Here is an 18,999-nt window from a genome sequence, read left to right as displayed (position 1 = left end):
TAGAAGAAACAACAAAATTGAAAGCACGAAGGTATATAAATTAATGTATTTATTGATTGATCTTATTAACGGATGAGCCAAATTAGGGGGACATTAGCGAAGTAACAAGAGAGATGACTTATACAACAAGGGATCACATTCATGAAAAAGCTTTTAAAAATTTAAGCAAGTTCTTCTTCTTTGTGGGTTTCGATGACGACATCAGAAGTCGGCACAGCTATACAGGTCAAGACATAACCCATTTCCAGCTGGTCATCGTCTAAGAAGCTCTGGTCCGACTGGTCAACGGAGCCAGATACCACTTTGCCGAGGCAACTCGAGCAAGCACCGGCACGGCATGAGTAGGGCAAGTCCATTCCGGCATCCTCTGCAGCGTCGAGGACGTAGAGGTCACTTGCGCACTCCACTTCTTTTTCTCCCTCCGGTGTGATGAACTTGACCTTGTAGGCGGTGACGCGACCGCCGCGTGCGGTGGAGGACTTGAGGCCGAAGAGGGATTGTGTGTTGGCCGCTGGGAGAGATCTGAGGCTGATTGGTGTCTGTTGACGGCGGAGGAAAGAGGTGCTTACGATGGCGCCTGAGAGAGCACTGGAAGCCATTGTCGAAACTTGAAAGATGATAAAAATTCTACGGATTATGTGAGAGTGTGTTGTGTGTGGCTTTGTGAAAATGGCGTCGAAAGTGCGAGGGGGTGAGGATTATAAGGAAGTGTAACTACCACGTGGCATACGATGTGTGGGTTCTTGTGTTATCCTCTTGATCGGTTGTTTCTGTCTCTGTGTCTGTTGTTTTACATTTGTGCTGCAATATCTTGTTGGTGAGAGTACAAATATGTGGTTTAGACTTGGGGACAAGTCACAATTCGGTACTAGGAAGATTCTGGAGTTGCTTGGGTTACCATATGCTTCAAATTGTAAAATTGTTGAAAACAGAATCCGTATTATTAGCAATGTTTTTAAAACCGGATCGGTAACTGAACCGGAAAAACTTCTGGGTCATAAGTTAATATGGTTCGACCGGGGTCAACCGGGTTCAATTGATTGTGATGATATTTTTATAAATAATAGGTATGAATATGTTTTCTATTTTTTCTTTCAATGATTACAACTATGATATAATTGGTTATATCAAATAAAATACTTCAATAATCATAATGTTTTAAAGAAACCTTAAAAAGTAATAAACTCAAAGTGTAACAAACTAACCATTACCAATAAAATATTTTAGTAATCAGTCTTTTCTGTTATTACGTACACTAAGGGAAAAAAAAATGAACACCAAATTAATTACCAAAACTATCTTGATTTTGAAGATTTGTGGTGTGAGTTGCAGAGATTTCAACTAGAAGGAAAAAAACTTGTATGAAAAGTAAAAAATTCAATTACGGAAATTTTTATTTTAAAAAACCTAACTATTGCTAAAAATAAAACTAGAAAAAATAATTAATTGCATTCATTTTTACAAAAAAAGTTAGAACCCAGTTATATCCGGTTTAATGGTTTACCGGTTTTTGGATTTTTGGCGGGTTGATATGGTTTTTTACCGATTCAAATTTCTTTGGGTTTTGATATTAACTCAACCCGGATATGTTACCGGTTCGCGGGTTAACGTGGTTCGACTGCCGGTCCGGTGCGGTTTTGAAAACATTGATTATTAGCATTTTATGCCTTACTAATATATATCCTTTGCGCACTTTTATCTGTCGCAGGTCCGACCAAGTTTACAGATTGAATGCAATTTTCTAACCAAGTACTTTACGATAAATATTCACCCATGAAACCAAACGAGAGTTACTGTCTTCCAGCAGATGACCATACCTCGGCTTTTCACCTCTTTCCCGTGATATTATTTATCCTACGTGACCACGTAAATTCTATTCTGGGATGTATACATACAAAAATAAAGGATTCTATCCAAGGACACCATATTCAATGATCTAAGTGAATTGAAGTAAATACGAACCAAAAAAAAAAAAAAAGGATAGGGAAAAAGATTACAGGTAGTAGTAGTATAGTACACCACTCAATTCTAATCTAAAGAGAACAATTCACTTACCAAAAAGGGAAGAAAAAAAAAAAGAAGAAAAAAAAAAGATGAAAGAGACAAAAAGCCCCCATTGAAGAATATATATATATATATATGTTCCTTCAATATAATATATAACCTCATAAGAAGCTTCCTTCTAATTGGATGTGTTTTCTCCATTTTTTTTCGTTTACCTCTTCTTCTAGTCGCACTTGATGTTTCTGTAGATCCTCCTTACAAACAGATTTGATCCCAAGTATCCAACAGCTCCTGATAAAATTTTCACAACAAAGTTTAGTCAAATCAGTAACACCACCTGCTAGTTTGAAAGAGAATAGAGAGAGAGAGAGAGAGTGAGCCCACCGCAAAGGATTCCAAGGCCAAGACAAAACATCATGGTGTATCCAAAGTAGAAACTCGTCTGGAAGAATCCAGACATCTTGGTCTTTACGTAGTAGTAATAGATGGAGTATAAGTAGACATAGACAGCCGTCGACGCAGCAGAGAAGAAGGAAGTCCATTGCCAGTGATAGTTCTCTGCATTCAGCAAGAAATATGTTCCCACGATTGTCACACACACCGTCACAATGACTAGAATCACAAAAACCAGCAGCATGAATCCATACACATAGTAGACCTGTCGAACCAGAACAAACAAAACAAAAAACTTTCAGAAAATAGGCAATCAAATTTACTTCAGCTCCTCAAACTTTAGCTACAGGTATACTATGACTAGCCTAGTTGTAGTAGTTGTGAGTCGGTTAGAGAGCAGGTAGAGAGGACACAAATTACTGATGGGGCTAGATTTTAAGGGTTTGGTTGAGAGTCTCATAAATCAAACCTCTCTGGTTTGAATTGGCAAGAGTTAGCAGTTTCATAGCTTTGTTCTTATCTAGAGCAACTACTTTTACCTTGTAATTCCAAAAGGATGTGAAGACAAAGTACATCTCAATGAAGATGCTTCCAAAGGGTAGCAAACCTCCCATCAGGGAGACAACCGATGGAGTCAAGTACCATTTTTTCTCAGGGATTGGACGTGGAATGGTTTTCACACGGCAGGGATTGTTTGGAGCACCACTCCAATTTCTTCCAACGACTGTCCCAAGGAGGGCTAAGGGGAAGGAAATGAAACCCCAAATTACAAACACAACCACCATTGTCCCAAAAGGAATAGCCGCAAGAGATCCATAGAATATGGCAATTGTGTTAAGAAGAAAGCCAATTCCGAAGCACAAAAAGGGGAAGAGAGAAGCCGTGAGGACCATGCACTTGATCCAATGTTTACCTGAATAAACCAGCATTTAAATTACTTCAATATTTAGTAAGGAAAGTAACACTGGAGTGGTACACCAAGTAGAGTAAGTCATACCCCCGCTTCTTGAGTACATTCCACCGCTTACATAACCAGAGACAAAGGAAGTCAGAGCATAGCAAACTATGAAAGTTGTGACGATAGCTCCTCTCCTGAAATAATTGGAATACAAGGTGAGCAAACACCAAATTTACAAGCAAATCAAAAAAGATTGGTCGCAAGTGACATGAAGTGTAATATATACCCAACGTAGAGAGTTCCCACGATCGCCATTAATATGACAAGAAGAACCAGCAACGCCAACTGTGCACCTGTGCCAACTACAGCTGAGAGAAGAACTAGACTACTTGCTGGCCTGAAGACATCTCCGTGCACAAGTTTCCAACCAGATTCTTCACTTACATCCCGTTCCTGTGCTCAACAATACTAATGTTAGATGTGGTATACAGCCTTGCACTTAGAAATAAAGAAAGAAGTGTTGGACAGACTGTCCATTGACAAATAAAAGTTGAGGAGACATCACCAAGCTCTCAAGATCATCATCTTCTCGAGCATACTTTGCATAATCATTTCTGAGAGTCCTCATCAATATCATTGAGACTAACCCAGTGAGGAAAATAACCATCATGAACGAGTTAAAGATGGAGAACCAGTGGATCTGCAAAAAAAGAAAAAACTCTTAGAAGGCTTCTAAAGCAAGAACAGAAATCTTCAAGAGATGGAATTTAGAAATTGGCAAAATTTTGTAAGAACAATTACGGCTTGCACTTTTGAACAAGCAGGATATGGGGCATTCAGGGTAATACATTATAACCCTGTGAACCAATCTAAATCAAAGAGAATACAGAAGGATTAAGGACTAATACAGAGCACGCTAACAGTTACCTGGTGTTCAAAGAACGGATAATCAAGATATACGTCAAAACGGCGAGCAAAAGTGACATTCGTTGGAATCCATTGCACAGAATACGTCAGGTCTACCGTTCTCCCTGCTTCCAATGGCCTTGGGTTGTCTTGAGTGAGATTAACATGAATGATCTATCAAAAATATATAAATAAGATCACAGCATATAATACACATGATATTCATACTAATGCTTAATGGCGTAGCAACATCCAACCTGGTCTTTGTTGTATTTGACAACGATGTTCTTATGTGTGTAGAGGACATGCTTGCCGTTTTCACTGTTTTTGTCAGGATGCAGCTCACCCACAAAGCCTACAACAGCAATGATACAGTGTTAAAACTATCTAAAACTGAAAAAGAAAACTGGATGTTTCAAGTAAATATACAAAGGTCATACCCCACAAAGGTAGATCATCTGAAGATAGAACCACCCGATGAAAGTCCACGCAAATGCGATGTCACAGAGAAAAATGAGAAACAAGGTTAGCAATCCAAAGAATATATCTTTCCATCTCCATAATGTGAGAAATAGTAAACATATGTAAGATTAAGTATCCTACAACTACGAAAGCCATAAGAGATATTGGTAATGCAGTGAAGAACATACAGTGAATTTTAAATTTGCATTATGGAAACCGAACCTAAAGCAAACTCAGCAAATACAAAATGTTTCCAAACTTTATTTAGTAGGAAACTGATACATCTTTTCTATGGAAATAATAAAGCTTCTTCGTTTCATGCTATTTCAGCGGCAATGTGTACAAGGAAATGTGAAACATACCCATAAAAAATTCAAACCAGTAGCTAGATTCAATGGCATCTTTAAAATGCTTGACCTTAGCTTCATCGAGTTCAAGCGGACAGATGACGTTTCTGTCAACATTCTCTGTGAAAAAAAAACAGAAAAGGTATTATAACTAGAGCACAAGTAAGATAACTAGTATGAAACAGAAGCTAGTATAAGAATTACAACATACTCAAGAACTTTATCGCAATTTCACTGTCAATCAGCTCATTGCCACCAAGAACTTCACCAAGACCACCCCATTTGTGAACGTTGTTTGCAGATGGACGACAAAACGGAAGACTGTAATAGTTGTATGTTTCTTGTGGATTGTTATATGGGCCAACTTTGTTCACCCACAGGGTAACCTGCTCATCGGCTTGATACTGAAAAAGGTAAAACCAGAAGCATTGAGTTGACAGAAATGAAAAGAAATGTACAAGCTTATGGGATCAACTAGAAAGAGGGTGTGCGAACGAAATAATCAATCAATGAGAACAGAACTAAAAATATCAAACCTATACAGTTGACATATAGATATTAGTAAAAGGTTGAGTGCAATGTCATTTCGAAGAATCAAGAGTAAAAGTCTTCACACAAACGACTCAGGATATGACACAAAATTTTCATCATTCAAAATTTGTTCACTATACTTCTGGTTCCACAGAAATAAAGTCCTTTAGACTAATACTCTAATAAGGCTAACAGATTGAGCTAGCAATAATGCATAATCCGCCTCTATCAATCATCTTTCAAGCAGAATAATAGTTGGAATTAAATTTAAATGTACATAATGTTAACTTTGACCCTTCTGGTGAGAGTAAGGAGGCAGAAGGAGCAAAAGCATTGAAGTCCTGGATCTCATGATATCCAATAACACAAAAGGCAAGAACAAATTTTGAGCTAAAACTGACCATAGACAAAAGAAGGCAGGTGTGACACCTTCAATATCAAATTGGAAAATTTGTTTACACATATGATCTCGGAAGTCAGAACTAAAAGATCTATATACAGTACAAATGTACATCTCACTTCTACTGCTCTCAAAATTCGCTTTTGGAGGATCACGGAGGGGAAACACAATAAATTAGATGCCACTCAATAACATAAATCAGTGTTGATCCATAAGCTGTGGGGTTTTGAGTATCAAACAAAACGAGAATCTCAATCCCATAGCAAAACCTAAAATCATAAGGAATAAAAAAAAAAAAAGACTCAAATACTTAGCAACGAAGAAGAAATTGGATGGAAGCTCGAGGATCCTATCCATCCGAAAACGAACAGATCCACTAAATCAATCGGAAGCACCATGCAAATCACAAGATCTAGGGACACATTACTCAGAGTGGAGCTGCATTAAAACAAAAAACGGCTAGAGATCTGAGTCATATTACCTTGTGATCTGAATCGGATGCGAACGTAGGAGCGAGAACGGAAACGAGAAGAAGTAAGAAGACGGAGACGGAGGCGGAGGAAGACGGCATCGTGAAAACCGGCGGACGATCAGATCTGAGGGAAGAGGGGGGGGGGGGGGGGAGAGAGCGAGATCCTCAGCTCAGTGTTTTCACTTTGAAGAGATTTTTGGGTAATAGAAAAAAAAATTAATTATAAGGCTTTTACACAACTTATGTGTTTTTTGTTTTTGTTGTTTTTGTTTTACTCGATCAATTGGGCCTCTGAACGTAAAAAAAAAACGTAAAACAGCTTAAAAGCCCATACATAAAAACGAACTGTCGTCGGTTGGTCAATTCCTCTCCGGAAGCAGCCAGCTAGCTATGTATGTTGTTACATGTGAACAATGGCAACGTGCACAGACTAATGTATAATTTCGAGCAAAATATACGGTTTACTTACCGAGTTACAATATCTTTGTAGTAAAAAAATGGTAGAAAATTATTAAGCTGCTAGGAATATTTTTTGTTGTTGTTGTTGCTGCTTACAGCAAGCATATAGAAGAATTTAGTAACGTGAAATAGATTGATTTGGTCATTGGTAACATTTATGAACGTAACAAGGGCAGTCGAATGAGCATGGGAAACATGTAGGGATAGCATGGAAACTTGTGGGTCCCGCTATTTTATTTTTATTCTAGAAAAATCTAATTTCGTTGCATTATCAAATTCCCTAATTAATATTTTAAACAATTTTTTTTTTAAAGCATATCTATCATGGTTAGAAGAGTTCAAGCTTAGCCGTGGATATTCTTTATTAATTTATACTCATCATTATTCTCTGAAAAAAATAGTCTTGGACATTCGGAGGAAACCGAGAAAACCGAGAAGTTCGATTATCGGCACCGATTGTGCAAGGAGAATCGAACCGATCAGCGGAATTATTTTGGTAATTCGATTACCATTTCGGTTCGGTTCGGTATATGATAATTGAATGGTTTTTCGATTTTTCTGCAAGCATCACCTAAATTTAAGTTTTTTTTCAGGTTTGAGAAAAGTTGCAGAAACGGCGATGTTAGACAAATAATTAGGTTTAATAGTTAAGGAAAAAGAAAACGTACACGTGAGCTCTCACGTGAATTGTGGGAATCAATTCTTAACAGACCTATTAATGAACAATTAAAAGCCCATTTTAATATGTAACATATGACCCAAAAATACTTTTAGCCCACGGTCTATTCCATAAAATAATAAAACCCTACATCTAAGTTGTTTCCTTTCCATTTCTCTCTCAGCCGCATCTCCTTCTACCTCTTTTTGATTTCCGCATCTCCATCCTCTTAGCCTAACTGATAGAATGTGGGCGATTTGAATTTTTTACCTTTCTTCTTTCAGTTTCTCCATTCTCTGACCTCAAATCCTTCACTTTTTGTTTCCTTCTCGTTATGATTGGTTTGTTTTGCATAGTGCATACATATTGAGTTTGTTTCTAGATTTTTAGGTGAGATTATTGCGCATGGAAGTGGCTGATTTCATCGACAAATATCATCGGTTAACCGAATAAACCGACAAAAATTGACTTCGGTTTAATTTGGAACAGATTTTAAAGATGATAACTGAACCGAATAAACCAAGAACCGAACAACCCGAACCGAAATTTAATTCGGGTCAATTCGGCAATTTTTTTAATAACTGAAATTTTGAAAAACCGAAAAACCCGAACCGATTAACCCAAAAAAACCGAATATCCAAGACTAGAAAAAAAGAATTGAAAAAAAAGAATTCGGTCTCTTAAAATTTATCCAAAATAAAATAAAAAATAAAAAATAAATTGCAACAAAACACGAAAGAAAGGTCGATTATTCTTCGCTTTGCCTTGAAATCTCTTCAATCTATCTATCTCCTCCAAATCTCAAAAAAAAAAAAAAAAAAAGAGAAAATTGAACTCTATTTCCTTTCTTTCATAGCGAATCGCGAGATCTCGGAATCGCATCATTTGATTTTGGGATACTGTCTTTGTTTTCCTGTCTTTGTTTCTTTCTATGATTTCACGTGAATTTAATTCTTAGCTGCTAGGGCTTCTTCTACTTTAGAGCTTTATTTTTTTTTTAGCGAGAATTTTGGAGTCTGTTTTTTTTTTTTCGCGTGTTTGGAATTTTAGGGTTGTCTGATTTTTTGGTTTGGCTATAGCGAGAAATATGGACAAGTACGAGCTTGTGAAAGACATCGGTGCTGGCAATTTTGGTGTGGCCAGGCTCATGAAGGTTAAAAACTCCAAGGAACTTGTTGCCATGAAGTACATCGAGCGTGGTCCTAAGGTTCTCCTTTCTCATCATCTGTTTTTTTTTTTTTTTTTTTTTTTTTTTGCTGTGACATATGAGCTGAATTATCCATTCATTACCCATATATACATAATATAAGAATGGCTTTTGTTTTGGTGGTGGATTTTTTTGCTCAGGATATTTGTAGAGTGAGTATTGGCTTTTTTTTTTTTTTTTTTTTTTTTGATAACAGATTGATGAGAACGTGGCAAGAGAGATCATTAATCACCGATCACTTCGTCATCCAAATATCATTCGTTTTAAGGAGGTTAGTTAGTGAATTCCTTACTGCTTCACATTGGGTGGTGTTCTGTTGAAGTTGATATAATCTTAGTTAACTTTTCCATCTCTGATCGGTGTGTTTTACAGGTGGTGTTGACTCCAACCCATCTTGCCATTGCTATGGAATATGCTGCTGGTGGTGAGCTCTTCGAGCGTATATGTACTGCTGGAAGATTTAGTGAGGATGAGGTGAGATTTGTCATTTTGAGTTTCTGGCGTCTTCTCCTAATATACATACTATTTAGGATATGTTTCGGAGTTCTGTATGGTCTTTCTAAATTTTGTTTTTTTTTGTCTCGTTTTCAGGCAAGATATTTCTTCCAGCAACTTATATCAGGTGTTAGCTATTGTCATGCTATGGTAAGACAGAGAATTACTTTAACAGATTACTTATCCCTTTAATGTTTGAAATCGTTATGTTTATCAATCTTGTGCCCATTTTGTCTCAGCAAATATGTCATAGAGATCTGAAGCTCGAGAATACGCTCCTGGATGGCAGCCCTGCTCCACGTCTGAAGATCTGTGATTTTGGTTATTCCAAGGTTTTGTTTTAGCTTGTTTGTGAGATCGTCTTTTGTTCTTAACCTTTGTTGTCAAAGCATTCTCAAGCGTTTTGTTTTTCTTCTTTTGTAGTCCTCTTTGCTACACTCTAGGCCCAAATCAACAGTTGGAACTCCAGCGTATATTGCACCTGAGGTCCTTTCTCGGAGAGAATATGATGGCAAGGTAATCAAGCATCACACACAGTGCAAAGAACTTGCTCAAATCAATTGGTTTCTATGAAACTTGTCATGCTCTTTACTTTTGTTTGCTTTTGAATATGAAAAGTTATTCTCGTGGAAGCCACTAAGGTTAATATTTCCTCTCTTAGATGGCTGATGTATGGTCTTGTGGTGTGACTCTTTATGTCATGGTGGTTGGAGCATACCCATTTGAAGACCAGGAAGACCCCAAAAACTTCAGGAAAACAATACAAGTAGGTTTCTGTTTTTGAGCCATGTTTTTGCATATCTCGTGTGTATTATGCTACATACAGCCCATTCATCAATGTGCGATCTTGTTATATAGAAAATCATGGCTGTTCAATACAAGATCCCAGACTACGTCCATATCTCACAGGATTGTAAACATCTCCTTTCCCGTATATTTGTTGCCAATTCTCTCAAGGTATATATATTTGTCGCCAGTTCACCCGAGCTAAATGTTTTCAGAAGATGGTTTTATTTGACAAATTGAGCTACTTGTTTTTGCAGAGGATTACTATTGCTGAAATCAAGAAACACCCATGGTTCCTGAAGAACTTGCCAAGGGAACTCACAGAGACAGCTCAAGCTACATATTTCAGAAAAGAGAACCCAACCTTTTCCCTCCAGACAGCTGAAGAGATCATGAAGATAGTGGCTGACGCCAAAACGCCACCTCCGGTTTCTCGATCCATTGGAGGTTTTGGCTGGGGAGGTGCAGAAGGAAAGGAGGAAGATGCAGAAGACGTGGAGGAAGAAGAGGAGGAAGTGGAAGAAGAGGAAGACGATGAAGATGAATACGACAAGACTGTAAAGGAAGTACATGCAAGTGGAGAAGTCAGAATAAGTTGATATCTTGTTTTTTTTTTGGTTTGTGTAAGATAAAAAGTTCTCTTTGGTTTGTTGAAACTTCAAAATTCTCTGTTCTTGTGTTTGCCTTTTACAATGCTTTGGGTTTTGGGTTTTTTTTTTTTAATTATGGTTTTGGAGATTTGTAAAATTTGCAGTATAAGAAAAACAAACAGAGGTTGATGATGAGTCTTTGCTACACATGTTACTATGAGCATTGTATAACCTCGAATAAATATTTTGTAAGTAGGTTTTATTGAAGAATATAAAATTTACAATTCTGGAATGTTGAAAAATTTTAAACCGATAATTGAAATGTTCAAAATTCAAAATAAATTGTTTTATTTTTTATCCGTCGGAAAATGTGAATATTAGAGAGGGAAAAGAAACTATCCCGCCACTAGGAAACCGCATAATCTTCTACGGCCGTGAGCTCAAGTCGGTGGTGGCCACCATTTTATCCTCTACTTCGTCTCGCCGATTTCTAAGGTTGTTTCGCCGTCGGAGTGATAAAGTGACGGTGTATTGAGCAAAAAAGACTCCACTGAATCTCAAATGTATTGTTTCTTTGGCTTTCGTTTCGCATTCAAATATTAGGGTTTTCGTTTCGTTCTGTCTCGCACCGATACGTTTCTTCTTCCTCCTGTGAATCTTTCTGTTTAGTTTTCGATTAGGGTTTTTTCGTTGTCCGTGGGTAAAGATTAATCCTTTAGAGTCATGACTGATTCGATTCACTTCACTTTTCAATTTTTTTTGGGAGTATATTTATCGTTTTTTCAAATGCTGAAATTGGTGGGTGTAATTAACTAGCAGATTCGTTATATCACTGGATTTTGTGTTTGACGTAGCATTCTCAATCGGTAATTTGGCAGATATCTGTAAAATCGCATTAGATTTGGTAACTGTGTATGTGTAGAGTCAGTGATGATGTGTAGAGTTTTTTAGTTCTTGTTGGCGTTTATCATCAGCACCCACTAATCTGAACGCAATTTTTTTTTTTTTATGTGTGTTTATAAAGTTACTTAATTGCGGTGGCAAGGGAAGATCAATTTACGTGAACCTCATTAGCATGTTGAACCTCTGATTCATTGAGTCAAATGAGGTAAGATTGATCGTTTCCCTTGTCCACTCTGGTTTATTCCAAAATTTTTGGGCAGTTTCTTGTTTTTGTTTGATCTCACTTACTCACTGTTAAAATGCAGTAGGAGTTATCTTCCTGAAGTTCAGAAACCTAGAGGGCCTCAAACGAATTGGTCGGAACATGCAAAGGCGCTCGAGAGTCCATCGTCCGTGACTAAGTTTCTGAGCTCCAATGTCCTTTATGCTCTAGAAAGTCAAAAGCCTAGAGATATGGCGGCAAGGTATTATGGCTTTCGAAAACTATCATCTCCTTCTGTCTTCTGTCATTGTTTCTTAATTGTCATATACTTTGGCCCATTACTATCTGCTGTTTGAATTCATAGATTTAACTATTAAACAAAGTCAGTGATTGAAGGATAGCTTTTTACCACATTGTGTTTTTTGGCTTCCAGCAGCATTTGGTTCTGTGTGCCAATGCGTGTTTGTTTTCCTATCAATAGCTTAGTACAATTATACGTGCATAAGCTTTTGTATTGGTCGACTTTCATACAACCAAACTGCCCGAAAAGATATTAAATGATATGTGCGTTATATGTCTCTTTGATGTTTCTCGTAAGAGTATGTTAGTGCTGGAATTCTTGTGAGGTTTTCTTTGTCTTCTTCTTAAATCTGTTTACCTATGTGATTCACAAGTATTTGAAAAGCTCTGTACTCTTTTTGCTTAGGTCTATCTCGTTTCCCAGTGTGAATGTGCATACTTTGGCGCACCCGCAAGTTGCAAAGGTAATATTTGTTTAGCTGAGAGTTAAGTTTTTAACTGACGTATACCCCTTGTCATAAGTAGGATTTCATTACATGTTTTTCCTTTTCTCTTTCCGTTTCTTTAAAATAACATTTTAGCTCATCGTAGATTCTATGTTCCCCTAGTACTGGTTGACCTTCCCTTTTTAGATAGACCTTTCTTCATGAACTCTACATTTTTAGTTAATAGTATCCTATGTTGGCAGGCTTGGCGTGCTCTTTCAAGTCTCTCAATAAATAATGCCTACCTAAGACCTGGCTTTACTCCCCCCGTTGATGACGGTGGTACCAATGGCTCATTTTCTGCAAGAGAGAGATCCACCGTGAAAGTTGTATCTAGCACTGATGGTTCTTTTTATATGAACAATCGACAAAACCAAAGTGCAATGAATGTTTCAGGAACTGGAAGATCCTTTCACAGTTTTCCTTCCTCTGTCCGTGGTGATGATGAAATAATTGCTGAAAAGTTTCCACGGGTAAACGATGAATCAGAACCCAGATGCACGCATTTAAATGGTGTGGAGAAATCATTCAGGAATTCTGCAGTCCCATCTGAGCAGTTGGAATCTGGAAAACCATGTCTTGACAATATTGATGACATACTTGAGGTAATGTTGTTGCTGAAAGTAGCACATCGTTTTTCCTTATGTAGTACTCCCATGTAAACAAGCCACTTTTCTCAATCTTGTATAAGCATCTGTAAGTGGTAGCATATTTCCGTGACATCAAAAATCAAAACCATTATAGGGACTTTCATAGATGCTTATGTAGAATAGTGGTTTGTGGTGAAAATACGTCAACTCAAGCATGTTAACACTTTGTGTGCAGAATATTGATGTCGACCAAATTGTGATGGAACACTACCGTTCTACTGGTACTTCGCAGCCATCAGTATCTAACTTTTCGTTGAGAACTCCACGTGTGGATAGAAGTGCTTCCAGATTTGAAGAAGACTCTTGTCTGCCTCCTGAATTATGTTCCAACTGTAGTCATGGAATAAAGGTATGAATCTGCTTTTCTCTTCTTGCTTTTTGCTTTAATGGTTTTGAAACCCATTGGTTTTCTCATGTTATTTGATGTTGGGATCTACTCAGTTAGGGCTTTGTCCAGAAGCTTCAACCCATGTGGAACAAATGAAGGACGTGTTGCTTGCCATATCAAATGAACTTCTTGACGATGCTACTGACCTGAGTCCTGAGCGTGTTCAACAGCTTCGTCAAGAGAGGTTTATAGCCCAATCAATTCTGTTTCCATTTTTCGTGGCTGTTTAATTTGCCTTTTTCTATAAGAGTAATAACAATTTAGTTTCCTTTCGGAGGCTGTAGTTTGTTCTAGCAAAATATAGCAGAATAGAGTAGGCTTAAAGAGATAATAGGCAGCGCATCTGTTTCTTGTGTTTGAGTATTTAATTGCATCACAAGTGTGAGTATGTCTTGACTTGTTCAGTTTCTAATGAGTCTCAAATTGTGTTGTTGCTAGGTTACAGCTGAAGAAGCAAATTCAGCAGCTTGAGAACCATATCCGAGATAAAGATAGTAAAAAATCTCAGTTTTTGTCATCTACAGCTACTCGTACTTTCCAGTATGAAACACCTAAATCAACAAGTTATAAAATGGATCATCCACAAACTGATTTTCGATCACTTCCAAGTGACCAAGGAAGATATGACTGTGATAGCTGGAATATGCCAAGAGATTCTTCATTTTCTGTAGAGAGGGAACAATATGTTCCGAAGATTATTGACGTGACCTACACCGAAGGTTCAAGCGACAAAAGATGGAGCAGTCATGATTTTCCCTGGACAATAAAATTGGAGGTGATTAGCTGACTTTCTCTCTTATTTTTGGTTCATTTACGTTCCTTGTACTCATGTGTTTCCTTGCAATGTTCAGATTAATAACAAAAAAGTATTTGGAAATCACTCGTTTCGACCAAACCAGAGAGAAATCATCAATGCAACAATGAGTGGCTCTGATGTTTTTGTTTTGATGCCAACTGGAGGAGGGAAGAGTTTGACATATCAGGTCACCATTATATTTTAATGTCACTATGATTCTTCAATCTACTTCTTGTTTTTAACTGAGATAGTTGTATCCATCCTACAGAAAAGAGATAAAAGTTTCGAGTTGTGTTCTCCAAACTATTTACTAACATCTTATTTTGGCAGCTCCCCGCTCTGATCTGTCCAGGAATAACATTAGTCATTTCTCCACTTGTGTCACTTATTCAAGACCAGATAATGAACCTACTGCAGGTGAACACTTCAGAAACCACCAGAGATTCTATCGATGTCTTCTGTTTCATTGATGAATTGTTATCCTAGAGAATTATATCCTTTTCACACTTTGATTTCTGAATCATGGTCACAGGCCAATATACCCGCTGCTTCCCTAAGTGCCGGCATGGAATGGGCTGAACAACTGAAGATCTTTCAGGAGCTGAAAAACGAGCATTCTAAGTACAAATTACTATATGTCACACCTGAAAAAGTGGCAAAGTGAGTTGTTATTTTTTATATATAGAAATTCTCTTTCTGTTTTGTTTTTATTTGCTTTGTATTCTTCGTTTAATTGCCTCGGGTAGGATATATTAGGACCTATGCATCATGCAGTACTACATAAGGTTTCTTATGATTCTAGAGTAGTTATTAGCATAGATGTGGACAATTAATGCAAGGGTCACCACACTAAGATATATTATTGATAACACGTAGCTAACATGTATCTCTTTCTTGGCTGCAGAAGCGATTCTCTCTTGAGGCATCTAGAAAACTTAAATTCTCGTGGTTTGCTTTCTCGTTTTGTTATTGATGAAGCTCATTGTGTGAGCCAGTGGGGCCATGACTTTCGGCCAGACTACCAGGTTAGGCCTTCAGAAGCTTCAAACAAGGCTCTTACTTTTCGACAAACATGACTTTCCTTTTTTACCTACCAAAAGTATTGTGGAATACGCAGAGTCTTGGTATTCTGAAGCAGAAGTTTCCCGGCATTCCCGTGTTAGCTTTAACAGCTACAGCAACAGCCAGTGTGAAAGAAGATGTTGTACAAGCCCTTGGCCTTGTTAACTGTGTTGTGTTCCGGCAAAGTTTTAATCGCCCAAATCTATGGTAAGGTAAAACTGCCTAGACCCCTATAAATGTGTTTCAGAATGCTGCTTACCAAGAAGTTTTCAGGTATTCTGTTGTTCCCAAGACAAAGAAGTGTCTGGAAGATATTGACAAATTTATTAAGGAAAACCATTTTGATGAGTGTGGAATTATATACTGTCTTTCAAGAATGGACTGCGAAAAAGTCTCTGAAAAGTTGCAGGTTGGTCATTTGTATATTGAAGCTTTATCAAGTCCTGTGCATATCACAAATATTGTGTTTAAACGTAAAATTGGATACTATTTTTCAGGAGTTTGGTCATAAAGCAGCATTCTACCATGGCAGTATGGAGCCTGAGGAACGTGCCTTTGTACAGACACAATGGAGCAAGGACGAAATCAATATAATATGTGCTACTGTGGCATTTGGAATGGGTACTGGTTTTTGCTAATGTTGTTTTAAATCATTGAATGTTGCTGCCCATTAACATTGCATATTTCAGGAATCAACAAGCCTGATGTCCGCTTTGTTATTCATCACTCACTCCCGAAGTCTATAGAAGGCTATCATCAGGTATTTATTATACAATTAATCATGGAAATCTCATTTAACGGATTCAATATAAAGCTAGATAATGGTATTTCTTCTAGCGACTCACATAAGCTATATTTTTTCAAATCCAAGGAATGCGGTCGTGCTGGCAGAGATGGTCAGAGGTCATCTTGTGTTTTGTATTATGGTTATGGCGACTATGTAAGTGCATATAAACTATCATAATGTATTTTCTAGTCCGCTTTGTTAGTCTGGAACGATGAATTTCTTCTTTCATCTTTCTGCTCTTGGTCATGTTTATGCATATACACAATATTATTTCAGATACGAGTTAAACATATGATTAGCCAAGGAGGAGTTGACCAAAGCCCCATGGCAACTGGGTATAATCGTGTAGCAAGTTCAGGGAGGATACTTGAAACAAATACCGAAAACCTTCTCCGCATGGTACTTTAATGTGAAGATTCCGACATTTTGCTTTTGAGGGTATACTAGCTAAGATCTCCACATTTTATCGCTTCAGGTTAGTTACTGCGAGAATGAGGTGGACTGCCGGCGATTCCTACAACTAGTGCATTTCGGTGAAAAATTCGATTCCACAAACTGCAAAAAGACGTGTGATAACTGTTGCAGTACTCAGAGTTTGATAGACAAAGATGTCACCTTGATCACAAAGCAACTGGTATAGAAATCACTAAAAGCTTACCATGTATATCATTTGTTAGATATGTTATTATTGGCCACGTGTTTATCACTTGTTTTGCACAGGTTGAACTGGTGAAGCAAACAGGAGAAAGGTTTTCTTCAGCTCATATTCTTGAAGTCTACAGAGGTTCCTTAAACCAAATGGTATGGACTAATAATAAAAAATAATAATCCTTAATTCCTTCAAGGTTTAGGAGAGATGTCTACGCATATATTCTGTGTCTCTTCCAGATTATGCTAAATATTATAACCTGTTTCGCCTCATAAACCATGGTCTCTTTTTTTATACTTGTTAAAGACTAATTGTTAATGAAAGCATTGGCTTGCCCAGCAATACAACCAGTGTGGCTTTGTTTTCTTGGAAAAGTAACTGTCTTCTTTGCATCTAGGTCAAGAAACACAGACATGAGACTTTGCAGCTGCATGGAGCTGGAAAACAATTATCAAAACTTGAAGTTTCTCGTATCTTGCACTATCTCGTAACTGAGGACATTCTTGTGGAAGATGTTCGGAAAAGTGATATGTATGGATCTGTGTCATCGTTTCTCAAGGTATTTAGTTGTGAATAAATTACTTCGTTTCTCTCTCATTGATGATTGAAGATGATAGTAGCTGACTGGAACCCTGATTGTCTCTGTGTGAGCATTTAACATTTCATTTTTCGAGCGGTTACACACCTAACCTCTATTTACCTATTTGTATCTAGGTGAATAACGCAAAGGCTTCCGTACTATTTTCTGGAAGTCAGACTGTAATGATGAGGTATGACTTTGCGTATATCTTTCGTTAAGGTTCACAGGAACTAGATTTAAGCAAATCATTGCAATTAACTGTGTTTGCGTTAACGGCTGTAAAACGTACTTTAGCTAAAACTCCCACAATCTGTTGCAGATTCCCGTCTTCTGTAAAAGTACTAAAGCCAAGTAAACCCGGGGCAACCCCTGCAAAAGGTCCGCTAACATCAGAGAAGCAAAGTACTCTTCCACTTTCCACAGAAGATGCTCCTCCAAAAGATTTGGTATAGCTCTTTGAGTTCAGACTCTTTTTTTCCTAGTGACATTAATCTACCACTCTGAATCGCTGAGGTTGGTTCGTTGATCTTTTTCTCTAGAATCTCTCCGCCAACATGTACACAGCCTTGAGGAAGCTTCGTACAGCTCTTGTCAAAGAAGCCCCTGATGGTGTCATGGCATATCATATATTCATGTAAGTCTGAAAACCGTTCCCCTTCTCGTTTCCCAAGTTCTGTACTTGATCATGGTCAGTTTGATTCATACCTCACAAAATCTCTCTGTGGTGGCAGCAATTCAACACTACAGCAGATAAGCAGACGAATTCCGAGAACCAAAGAGGAACTCCTTGAAATCAATGGCCTTGGGAAGTAAGTTGTGCTTTTCTCCTAAAACATGTACTCTTTAATCACCAAACCAATGAAGAAAACCCTAAAAGTGTTTGATGATGTCTAAACTCTGTTTCAGGGCCAAAGTAAGCAAGTACGGTGATCGGCTGTTGGAAACAATAGATTCAACGGTAAACGAGTACTGCGGAACCAATAAGAAAGACTCCATAATCAGCAACGACAGTCCCCATTCAGGGAAGAGGAGAAGAGACGAGAACATTAGTCCAAATGTAGCCGAGGATGATGATTTCGAAGTGAGCCCAAGTCAGTCCTGCAAGAAAACAGTTAGAAGCAAAAGCAATGAGGTTCTTCATGGTGAATGTGCAGATGGAGATCGAGTAGGCATGGTTATGGAGAAGCTTGATTTTGATTTCGAAGACGAAGATGGGTCAGAGATACGACCGGAGGGAAGAGTATTACCTTGGTGAAGTTGTGACCACTGAAATTGTAGTTGTAACTTGTAAAGAATTTTTGCTGTAATATTTTTGTTACCTTGTTAAAGTCGCGATGTACATTAATGTTCAGTAGATCGCATAAACTATTTATCAGATGTGGACTTCTTTGATGGTCGTTTTTAATCACCATATATTGGGAATTTGGGATTTGATAATATTGAAGAGTTACAGGTGGCGATGGATCATTAATCATAAGAGATGTTATCGTGGAGACTCCTCAGCCAGTGGATTCAACTCTCACTGGACTTTTTTTTAGCTGAGTTTTATAACAAAATGCAACCCTCTTTTTGTCGTGACCACATAACCA

General features: G+C 37.8%; 4 protein-coding genes across 8 annotated transcripts; 2 read left to right on the top strand and 2 right to left on the bottom strand.

Moving 5' to 3' along the window:
* Positions 1–32: 32 nt before the first annotated feature.
* LOC104769626 (ferredoxin-1, chloroplastic) lies at positions 33–599 on the bottom strand. Its single transcript, XM_010493887.2, has one exon. It carries the CDS (start codon positions 597–599, stop codon positions 162–164), a length of 438 nt encoding a protein of 145 aa, XP_010492189.1. The 3' UTR covers positions 33–161.
* Positions 600–1,907: 1,308 nt separating this feature from the next.
* On the bottom strand, positions 1,908–6,817 carry LOC147946572 (transmembrane 9 superfamily member 1-like). 2 transcript variants are annotated; one of them, XM_087508343.1, is made up of 12 exons: positions 6,423–6,629; positions 5,222–5,414; positions 5,026–5,130; positions 4,642–4,659; positions 4,459–4,556; positions 4,223–4,375; positions 3,861–3,995; positions 3,582–3,748; positions 3,395–3,489; positions 2,937–3,310; positions 2,389–2,662; positions 1,908–2,295 (listed from the first exon to the last, which is right to left on the bottom strand). In XM_087508343.1, exons 1-12 carry the CDS (start codon positions 6,510–6,512, stop codon positions 2,228–2,230), a joined length of 1,770 nt encoding a protein of 589 aa, XP_087364469.1. In that variant the 5' UTR covers positions 6,513–6,629; the 3' UTR covers positions 1,908–2,227. The 2 variants fall into 2 exon arrangements, with proteins under 2 accessions (XP_087364469.1, XP_087364470.1); XM_087508344.1 differs by lacking the exon at positions 4,642–4,659 and having other exon boundaries at positions 5,007–5,130; positions 6,423–6,817.
* A 1,360-nt stretch (positions 6,818–8,177) lies between these two features.
* On the top strand, positions 8,178–10,803 carry LOC104769602 (serine/threonine-protein kinase SRK2A). Of its 2 annotated transcripts, XM_010493857.3 has the most exons (9): positions 8,178–8,737; positions 8,934–9,008; positions 9,110–9,211; positions 9,329–9,382; positions 9,472–9,564; positions 9,656–9,748; positions 9,894–9,998; positions 10,091–10,189; positions 10,276–10,803. In XM_010493857.3, the coding sequence occupies exons 1-9, from the start codon at positions 8,618–8,620 to the stop codon at positions 10,615–10,617; spliced, it is 1,083 nt and encodes a 360-aa protein (XP_010492159.2). In that variant the 5' UTR covers positions 8,178–8,617; the 3' UTR covers positions 10,618–10,803. The 2 variants fall into 2 exon arrangements, with proteins under 2 accessions (XP_010492159.2, XP_087364468.1); XM_087508342.1 differs by having other exon boundaries at positions 8,269–8,737; positions 9,110–9,382.
* Positions 10,649–18,802, top strand: LOC104769585 (ATP-dependent DNA helicase Q-like 4A). 3 transcript variants are annotated; one of them, XM_087508337.1, is made up of 26 exons: positions 10,900–11,171; positions 11,633–11,716; positions 11,817–11,975; positions 12,420–12,477; positions 12,702–13,103; positions 13,324–13,497; positions 13,590–13,720; positions 13,975–14,311; positions 14,388–14,519; positions 14,663–14,749; positions 14,865–14,992; positions 15,237–15,357; positions 15,450–15,601; positions 15,668–15,803; positions 15,892–16,015; positions 16,084–16,154; positions 16,266–16,334; positions 16,458–16,580; positions 16,657–16,815; positions 16,902–16,982; positions 17,228–17,389; positions 17,545–17,600; positions 17,730–17,856; positions 17,950–18,044; positions 18,142–18,219; positions 18,317–18,802. In XM_087508337.1, exons 2-26 carry the CDS (start codon positions 11,712–11,714, stop codon positions 18,663–18,665), a joined length of 3,516 nt encoding a protein of 1,171 aa, XP_087364463.1. In that variant the 5' UTR covers positions 10,900–11,171; positions 11,633–11,711; the 3' UTR covers positions 18,666–18,802. The 3 variants fall into 3 exon arrangements, with proteins under 3 accessions (XP_087364465.1, XP_087364463.1, XP_087364464.1); XM_087508338.1 differs by having other exon boundaries at positions 10,908–11,171; positions 11,820–11,975; XM_087508339.1 differs by lacking the exon at positions 11,633–11,716 and having other exon boundaries at positions 10,649–11,171.
* The last annotated feature ends 197 nt before the right edge of the window (positions 18,803–18,999 follow it).

The sequence above is a fragment of the Camelina sativa genome, chromosome 3 (assembly GCF_030686135.1).
Source record: "Camelina sativa cultivar CO46 ecotype springtype chromosome 3, ASM3068613v1".
NCBI lineage: Eukaryota > Viridiplantae > Streptophyta > Magnoliopsida > Brassicales > Brassicaceae > Camelina > Camelina sativa.
The sequence above is the reverse complement of the archived record's forward strand: the minus strand, read 5'-3'. Positions and strand labels throughout refer to the sequence as shown.